The 8,912-nt window shown below is 42.6% G+C and overlaps 1 protein-coding gene across 2 annotated transcripts in view; it reads right to left on the bottom strand.

Annotated features, from left to right (window-relative positions):
• ABCA1 (ATP binding cassette subfamily A member 1) overlaps positions 1–8,912 on the bottom strand; it is a 113,040-nt gene that overhangs the window by 26,486 nt on the left and 77,642 nt on the right. For both annotated transcript variants that reach the window (XM_060199072.1, XM_060199071.1), the window contains 7 exons: positions 7,728–7,876; positions 6,608–6,732; positions 6,071–6,169; positions 4,844–5,033; positions 3,833–3,927; positions 1,369–1,401; positions 277–382 (listed from right to left, as the gene is read on the bottom strand). In XM_060199072.1, coding sequence (XP_060055055.1) covers positions 277–382; positions 1,369–1,401; positions 3,833–3,927; positions 4,844–5,033; positions 6,071–6,169; positions 6,608–6,732; positions 7,728–7,876 — 797 coding nt within the window. The remainder of the gene's footprint in view (positions 1–276; positions 383–1,368; positions 1,402–3,832; positions 3,928–4,843; positions 5,034–6,070; positions 6,170–6,607; positions 6,733–7,727; positions 7,877–8,912) is intronic.

Below are 8,912 nucleotides of genomic sequence, written 5' to 3'. Positions count from 1 at the left end.
GGGCTTTTACAACTGAAGCTCCAAAGCCCAAGGTTCCATCCTCACACCACCATAAACCAGAGCTGAGTAGTGCTATGGTCTCTCCTCCATCTTTCTCTCCTCTCTCTCTCTCTCTCACTTAAATAAAATGTATTTTTAAAAGCATGCTTGAAAACAAGTGCATTTCTCTAGTGGCTAAGTGCATAAACTAAAATTATCTCATTTAACAGCCAACTACTTCCAGTACCAACAACTCTAGGTCCATTTTTCTGACATACCCTTGGTTAGCTACTATACCTTAGCCAGTTTCAGGTGTTTCTTGATTTGACTGATGGCATTATTAACTTCTTCACTTGAAGCAAATGAATGGGACTTACTGGAACCCAAAGAAAATCCACCATACCTGAAAGAACAGTCTGACATTAAAACAGAGTTTGGCTCACAGTATCATTCTACAGTGGACACCACTTGAGTATGTGCATGCTTCATTTAAATAACTTGTGTGTCCATTTCAGGACCAAAGTCAGACTCATATAAATCTACAAATTGGTCATCTCTAAGGGATTCTACAAACTCTTAATACCTGTGTTTACAACATCAGGAAAAGTCATCTGAGACACAGAGGAGACAATGAACATTCATCACTCACATGTTTCTGCCACTCAGTGGCTCACATCTGAACCTGGATCCCAAGGTAAGAAAATCAAAAGCCAAGACATTGGCCAGAGTAAACTTGGGAAAGCTACCAAGAGACCGTAGTGTATTCCAGGCACTGTAGGCCACCATAAAGCTCTACATCTGCTCTGCTCAGAGTTCTGTGAGTAATGTCTCTTGGGAAAAGGACAACAAGAAGTAGGAACAACAACGAACAACAACTGGGAGCTAATTTCTGAGGCAGCCCTGTATGGCATCTCATATCTAATGGAGTATGAATGGGCTTCAAGGGTTCTTCCTTCTTTTTTCCCCAATCTGGTATGTGCCTTCAAAATCTACAGAGATAAATCAATTCAAAGACAGTGCAAAGTGATGGCTTTGGTAACTTTTGTTTAATACAAGACCTTCTTGGTATCATAGTAGTGATTCAAAAAAAAAAAATGCCTTGGAGTCACTAGGAGTCCTTGGGAATTTGAATTAGGAATAATAAGATTTCCCTACATATTTCTCACTCAACCTTGCGCTTCTTGTTAAATCCTAAGGAACAGTTAAACTCCTCAAGATCAGTATGCCAAGTATTCCAAAGACCATTCAAGTGGCAGCTAGACACTGAGCAGAAACACTAAGGACACAACAATCTCTTGAAGCAAAAACTTTCCAGGATCTAAGATATCTATATTAAAATTACCCCATCTATGGGACTTCTAGATAAAAAAAATTTTTATGTCTACTTACCTAAATTCATTCACCCATATTTTGTTCTTTAAGCTGTCAAAGACAAAGAAAGTCAAAAGTCAGATCAAACAACCATATTCCTAATGATATAAAGGAATACATTACTATCTGGATAAACGCCACCGGAGAACTAATCCTGTGATAAGGCTGGTGTGAGAGAGTTTGCCAGTATAGAGAAGACTTAATCAGCATATCTTCCTTCCACCTTAAAATTTTTATTATTGGTAGTCTGGGACGTGGCACAGTGGATAAAGCCTTAGACTCTCAAGCATGAGGTCCTGAGTTCAATCCCCCACAGGACATGTGCCAGAGTGATGTCTGATTCTTTCTCTCCTCCTATCTTTCGCATTAATAAGTAAATAAAATATTTTTTAAAAATTATTATTGGGGCCAGGCGGTGGTGCACTTGGTTAAGCACACATTACAATGTGCAAGGCCTAGTGTTCAAGCCCCCACTCTACCTACAAGGGGAAGTTTTGCGAGTGGTGAAGCAGTGCTGCAGGTGTCTCTCTGTCTCTCTCCCTGTCCTCCTTCCCTCTCAATTTCTGACTGTCTCTGTCAAATGAATAAGTAAAGATAAAAATATTTTTTCTTATTTGCATGAAATCATGCTTTGTTTGTATTGCCACCAGGGTTATCTCTGGGCCTCTGGGCCTGCACTACAAATTCACCAGTCCCAGCAGTCCTTTTTCCTTTTTTTTTTTTTTTCTTTCTCCTTTCCTTTATTTTTTATTAGACAGGACAGAAAGAACACATGGTATGACATGGAAAGGTCTGTCACTCAAACATATCCTTGTCATTTAGTCAAGAGAAACTCCTGTGAGGCCCAAGTAAGCAGAAAGAACCCTGTGCAAGCATTTCCTAACCAGCCTCTCCATATCCACCACTGTGCTATGAGGCCCCAGGAAGCTCTATGTTGCGGCGCCCCATCAAAGTTCACCAGGGAGCCTGACAGGGTCATCTCCTCTGGACCTGCATTCAGACTTCAAGGAAGCTGGGCAGGAGGACGAGAATGGGTCGACACATTCTACCCCCCGTTATTGCTACAAATAATTATACTGTCACAATTGATTAATAATGCTTTGGCAGTGCCTGGTGGGAATGGAGAGTCAGAAGCACCCCCTCTCCCTTACACAGGGACATATTTGAAAGTTACATTATGAAAGTGGGGAAGGTGGGTCAGCATAGACGGACAAAAGAAGTCATGTTATGACTTGCCCCTCAAAGAAAGAATGCAGAGATTGAGGCCTCCCAGGTACAAGTTGACGTATTGAAACAAAGAAAGATTAATAGTTAAACTGTATCAGACCTAGATGAACAGTGGTCCACGACTAGGCAAAGATCCGTTTGCCCCCCCATAGAAGATTAATGATAGAAAGAGCCCTCCGCAAAAGTCAAAACAATTCTGGGTATGACCTCCCCTGAGAACAGGGCGATACTAAGTATTGTACCATTCTTTACAGAAATAGGCTAACATGTAGCCTGCCAAAGCCACAAGACTATGATGCTTATTGCTACTTCCTCATGAGCTAGTTTTCTAGGCAACCTGAATGTAACCTGAAAAAGTATAAAAGCTAACGCTGTTTCACTATTAAAATGAGTCCATATTCACCCTCCAATAGAGTGTGGTGTCTATCTGTTCTCCCTCGCACCAACTCCTGACCCACCGGGGAGGTTGCCTTCAAGACCCCTGACTCTCCTGCTGCTCATCCGCTGTGGTGGTCCGCGGCACTATGGCTCTTCTAAGATGCCACAAGCAAAGCAGGTTACTACATTGGTCCAGGCTTCCCTTCACAAGGCCACATGTTCCAGTGAATTCCATCCAAGAAAGGCAATAAACACTTACATTCTCATTCCATCCTCACAGCAAGCAGGACACAAGACTTTGAAGCAAGCTTCATTTTCATTTTTCAGATTTAGCAGACAAGTCACATTGTTTAGCTTAATCTTATAAACCACATTGACTTGACAATTTATAGATTAGAATTGTCGTGACAGCAAACACTTGCATCATGCCTCATAATTATCATAGTGTTTTCATAAGAAGACATTCAAGACCTAATTTCTTAGTAACTTTGGGACAAATGATACAGTGTTGTCATCACAGTGATGTGCACATAGCCTCCAGAGTTTATTTAATGTACATCGTGCTCCCGATTATCTCAACCCGGAAGCTGACGAGTGAATGGCTATAATCCTTTGCTTTAACCGGTGCACTGCTCAGCTCTGGCTTATGAAAGTGCAGGGGTTGAACCTGGGCCTTCAGAGCCTCAGGCATGAGAGTCTCTTTGCATAACCATTATGCTATAATACTTATCTTTTCTAATTTGTGAGAGTCCTAAATTCCCAGGATAAGACCAGGTCAAATTTTTATGTTTCTCCTATTACTTACTCTAATCTTTTTAAGTCTCTAATCCCCATAATCAGGATTGATAAGAACAAGAGCAAATTTTAGTAAACAAACCTTTTGGCTATGATCTGCACATATGTCTTCACCAGGTAATCTGAAATGTTTCTTCCTGTCAGGTTCTGAAGGATGTCTGCAGTGTTCTGTTTTCTCTGAAAACATAAGCACATATGTCTTAAACTAAGGGGGCAGAAAGCCAGCAGTATAGTGACAAATGTCACTCCCACTTGTGTCACAGTAAAACCAAGCCTACCTATATGGCTAAAGTACAGCCATCAGCAAACTACCAAGGCCTGGCCCATTCTGTCCTCATCACGGGCCATTCACTTACAGCAAGCCAATTCCTTTCCCAGAAAATGATTCTGAACAACTACCAATAAAATGATTCTCACAAAGGGCTTATGGGAAGCAGCAAAAGCAGCAACACTTAATATGCCTGGTGAATCATTTTATTCACTGGAGTTATACTAATGACTCGACTGACTATTGTTCTAAGAAGAGGGAAACAAGTCTTTAGTTCTCACACTCACCTAGACTTTCTTGTCTTCACCTGACATCCCAAATAGTGATACAGCAGCACAGAGTTACAAGCAAACCAGTTCCTTAAATTTACAAAGAAAACTATGGCTCAGACTATTTCCACAATCAAAGTCTCAGAAAATATGAGTTTTGAAGCCCACAGAGGTATTGTAGACCAGTCGTCCTAATTCAGAAGCAGGGAAACAAGTCAAGGATGTAGAGCAACCTACCCAAGGTTACCAGCTCATTTGTGGAATAGCCAGGGATAAAGCTGGACTGTCACAGTCCATTCTGTCACACCCCAGGGAGTGCTCCCAGCATGGCTTCCACAGTCTACTAAGCTGCAGTGCTGTGCTCTGGTTTTAACTTAAATAAGTAACCCAGGCTGACTTTTCAAAGTAGAGAAACCAGGCAAAGGTCCAACTCTGAAAGCTCACATGCTTTGGCTATGACAAGAATTGAGATCAAGACTTCAAGAGACCCTCCTGGCCTTCTACTCCTTCCTAAGCAGAAGGTCTCTGTAGCCCATCTGCTCTGACAGGGACTTACCTGTGGAGGAGGCAGGCCCCCTGCACCCAGGGGACACACGGGCAACATTTTCTTGATTTTATCACTGCTGCACTGGCAGGTCGGTGATGGGTTTTCCAGAGTCCAGTTCCCGTTTTGGAAGAGGTCCATAATGGTCTGGGGAACTGGGGCCATGGTCCACTCCTCCTCCCCCACCGAGCAGGGCATATCTCTGCAGTGAGTGGATACAAGGGCAGGATTAACTCACAGAGGCTGGCCTTTCTATTGCCTTGGTAGTACCGGCCAATCATAACACGGACATCCATCTCCTCACTAACTGGAAGACAAAGCATGCATTCATTGGATTTCTCCTCGCACCAACAGCCTGATAAGCTACAAGGCCATTTTACAGATAAGAGTGATGGAACAAGAGAGACCCTCAAGGCTCATAAACTGAACAGCAGTTAACTTAATCCAACAGCATCTGACTACTTGCCCAATTTTTAAAATTATCTTTATTTATTGATTGGATAGAGATAGCAAGAAATTGAGAGGGTAGGGAGAGGTAGAGAGGGAAAGAGACAGAGAGACACCTGCAGCCCTGCTTCACCACTTGTGAAGCTTTCCCTGTGCAGGTGGGGACCAGGGGCTCGAACCTGGTTCCTTGTGCATTGTAACATGTGTGCTTAATCAGGTGTGCCACCACCTGGACCCCACTTCACTGTCTTTACACACAGCTCCCTACACATACCTACTGGATTTATTTATTATACACTGTCTACTTTCTTTAAAAGGATTTTTTCACTAAAAACATGTAGCTCTAAAGGAAGTAAGTGCCCACTATTATAGACAGCAGATCATCTTTTCAAGTTGGTAAAGGGAAAAAAAGTGACAATAAAAAAGTCCCATTTTATATATTATGTCACACCACCTCTGCTCTTGGGTATAGACGCTGAGGGGAAGAGATGAAGGGCAGTGCATCTGACCAGAATAAAGTGCTACTTAACGTCAATACTGATTTCTAAAGCAGTAAACAAATTGGGTTTATAGTGGTTCACTTTGCAGGATGTTAGGAAACCCCCTTTGTCTGCTGGATCTGTTGGATTTTGCTGCTACTGTCTGATTAGGTTGCTGTATTAGCTTTTTAAAAATTAAAAGCCTGGTTCAAATGAAGGTAGTTCCAATGTAGCACGTGTCAATGTGGATAAATTCAGTGGGTGGGCACGAGAAGCTAGCCTTGGTGGGATTCATGGCTCAGGGGGCACTTACGGGATTGGATTTCCTTCCATACATCGAGTCCCAAAGCCAGGGTCTTTGGTGAGAGCATTCAGGAGTTCCTGCGTGGCCATATCCTCAGGGGCGTCGTTACTGTAGGTAATGAGAAGAACCAGCTCAGCAGGTTATTAGAACTCAAAAAGCAGAAGACTGACATAGTTTTTCTTTCTTTTTTTTTAAATTGAGGCAATTAATGCTTTCTAGCACAATCACTGACATATGCATACAATCTCATTATGTAATAGACACAAATGCATCAACAGGGGACAAAGTTATTACTTCAGGTTTTGTGCAATGTTCATTTGCTAGAATTGTTGTTTTCTTTTCTTTTCTTTCTTTCCTTTTTTTTTTTTTTTTTGTTGTCTTTTCCTTCCGATTTACAATGATTTTTGTATAGGCTTGAGTCATAGCTGATAAAAATCTATTCCACCTTGGTGTAAAACTGTATGTGCCCCCTGAACCTCAGCAGAAAAAACATCCTTGGTCTGCCCAATCTTTCTCTGTCCTTGAGCCAAGAGAGGAAGCACTTACCTGACAAATGTGTATTGCTCATTGTACATCCAAGGCTGAAGTTCCAGGCTGGGGTACTTGCCAAAGGGTGGCACAATCAAGCTGAACACAAGGGCAATGCAGACGAACACAGCTGGCAGGACAATCTATACCCAGGGACAGAAAGGGGTGGAGGATACCAGAAAAGTTAGTTTCAGAAAGAAAACCAAGGGGCAAGCCCTATGAATACAGGGTCAGTGCTAAACTCCCAAAGATCTTCCTACTGACCTGAACATGAACCCTCTTCCTCGTAGGTCATTTCTGGAAAATGGTGGCAAAAAAGCAAGAGTTTATGACCACCGGTCAGAGGTAGTGGACTGAGAACTTTACAGAATAAACAGTGGTCACATGTCAGTGCAACTTAGGAGACATGAAAAAGCTCACATGGAGCCATGAGTCCGGCTCACCCAAGAGAAAGGCTAAAAGAGCAAGTCCTGGGCCAGGGACAAAAAGACCTGAAGGATAGTTTTCTCTGTAGAAGTTTATCCATCTGAAATTACTTTCTCTCTAGCCTCAGTCTTCTCGTTTGTATTCTAGAGAAAAAGAGACTAGGTCCATTTAGACCCCAAGCTGTAAACCAAACTCTATAGAATCAAGTTAAAGTAAATGGTAGTGACTGTCTTCCTTGATGGCCTTGAGAATAACTACTACCTAATTTTCTTGCATCACTTCAAATGCTATTAGCAGTATTTTCGCTGAGAACAATGACCTGTATATATTCTCTAAGTAAACTCTAAACACCTTCCAGTGATTGCTGTAACTATATACTTTTAAGAAACAAAGACCTCAACGATGCCCCTAGTTTTATGTTCTGGAGTTTCACTACTTATTTTGTGGTGCCTAAAATTTACGACCTGTAATACTGCACTGACTAATAAAGCTTTGATTATTTAAACCCACTCTCAGCTGCCCCACAGCCAAGTCCATTATGCACACACAGCAAAGTCCTTTCAATACATACACAAGTGATGAGAAGCAGAACTGGGACTGAAATACCAAAAAGCTGGTCCAGTTTCCATCTCATAACCAAAATGCTACCCTGCCTGAATTGATCATGGAGCCCATGAAGCCCGGGTCTTTGGCCAGGAACAGAGTGTCTCACCTGTGCAAAGAATCCTTTCCGACTCCGTCTAGCAATCAGTAGCCTTTTCCACAAAAGGGCCACAAACTGCTGCTGTGTGAGTTTCCAGCCCTTCACCTGGTACGAGCCTTTGCCATCCATCCCACTCAGCAGGTCAGTCTCTCGAGATTCTGCAAGAAGTTGATACTGAAGCTCACACCAATTACCTTTAGTATTTCGGCATAGTCACGCTCCTCCCCCCCCCCCCCCCCCAGCGTCTTCAGCAACCTCAGAAGTTTGTTTTGGAGGGTAGAAGTGACTCAAGAATAAAAGGTGGGCACAGGGTGGTACAGATAGTACTAAAGTTAAGGTCTGAGCACCCAGCTCCCCACCTTCATGGGGGAGCTTCGCAAGCAGTGAAGCAGGTCTGCAGGTGTCTATCTTTCTCTCTCCCTCTTCTGTTTCAATTGCTCTCTGTCCTATCAAATAAACTTGGGGAAAAAAATGGCCATCAGGAGCAGTGGATTCGTAGTGCTGGCACCTAGCCTTAGTGATAACCCTAGAGGCAAAAAAGAAAAAAAAAAAAAAGGAAGGAAGGAAGGAAGAGAAAGAAGAAAGAGTTTTCCTGACATATCCAAGTCTAACAAAAAGTTAGACTTAAAACATCCAGTAATAATATAATCTACTGTTTAGTTGTCTGATATGTCCATAAAATGAAAGTGCTTTGAGACAACAGAAAGTAGCAGAGATGTCTTCTCATATATCTGAGTGTTACCTCAAACCACTCAAACCCTGTCATCCTCAACTTCTTAACAGAATATTTTGTGAAACAGGCCGTATATGTTGGCTGATACACTGGATTGTCAGAACAGTCATGACACACATGTGTGTGTATAAAAAAAATACATCACGGGGGCCAGGAGGTAGCGCATATAGTACAAAGCACAAGGACACGCATCCTAGTATCCTAGTTCGAGTCCCCGTCTCCCCACCTGCAGGGGGGCTGTTGTTTCATAAGCGGTGAAGAGGTCTGCAGGTGTCTTTTTCCCTCTCTATTGTCCACTCTCCTTTCAATTTCTCTCTGCACTAGCCAAAAAAAAAAAAAAGCAGGAGGATGGCCCCCAGGAGCAGTAGACTCAGTGCCAGCACTGAGCCCTAGAGATAACCCTGGAGGAGGGAAAAAAAGAAAAATACATCCTGGCCTTTCCAACAACTCTCTACTTGAGA

This window comes from Erinaceus europaeus, chromosome 10 (genome assembly GCF_950295315.1).
Source record: "Erinaceus europaeus chromosome 10, mEriEur2.1, whole genome shotgun sequence".
Taxonomy (NCBI): domain Eukaryota; kingdom Metazoa; phylum Chordata; class Mammalia; order Eulipotyphla; family Erinaceidae; genus Erinaceus; species Erinaceus europaeus.
Note: the sequence above shows the minus strand (reverse complement) of the source record. Positions and strands in the feature narration are given on the sequence as shown.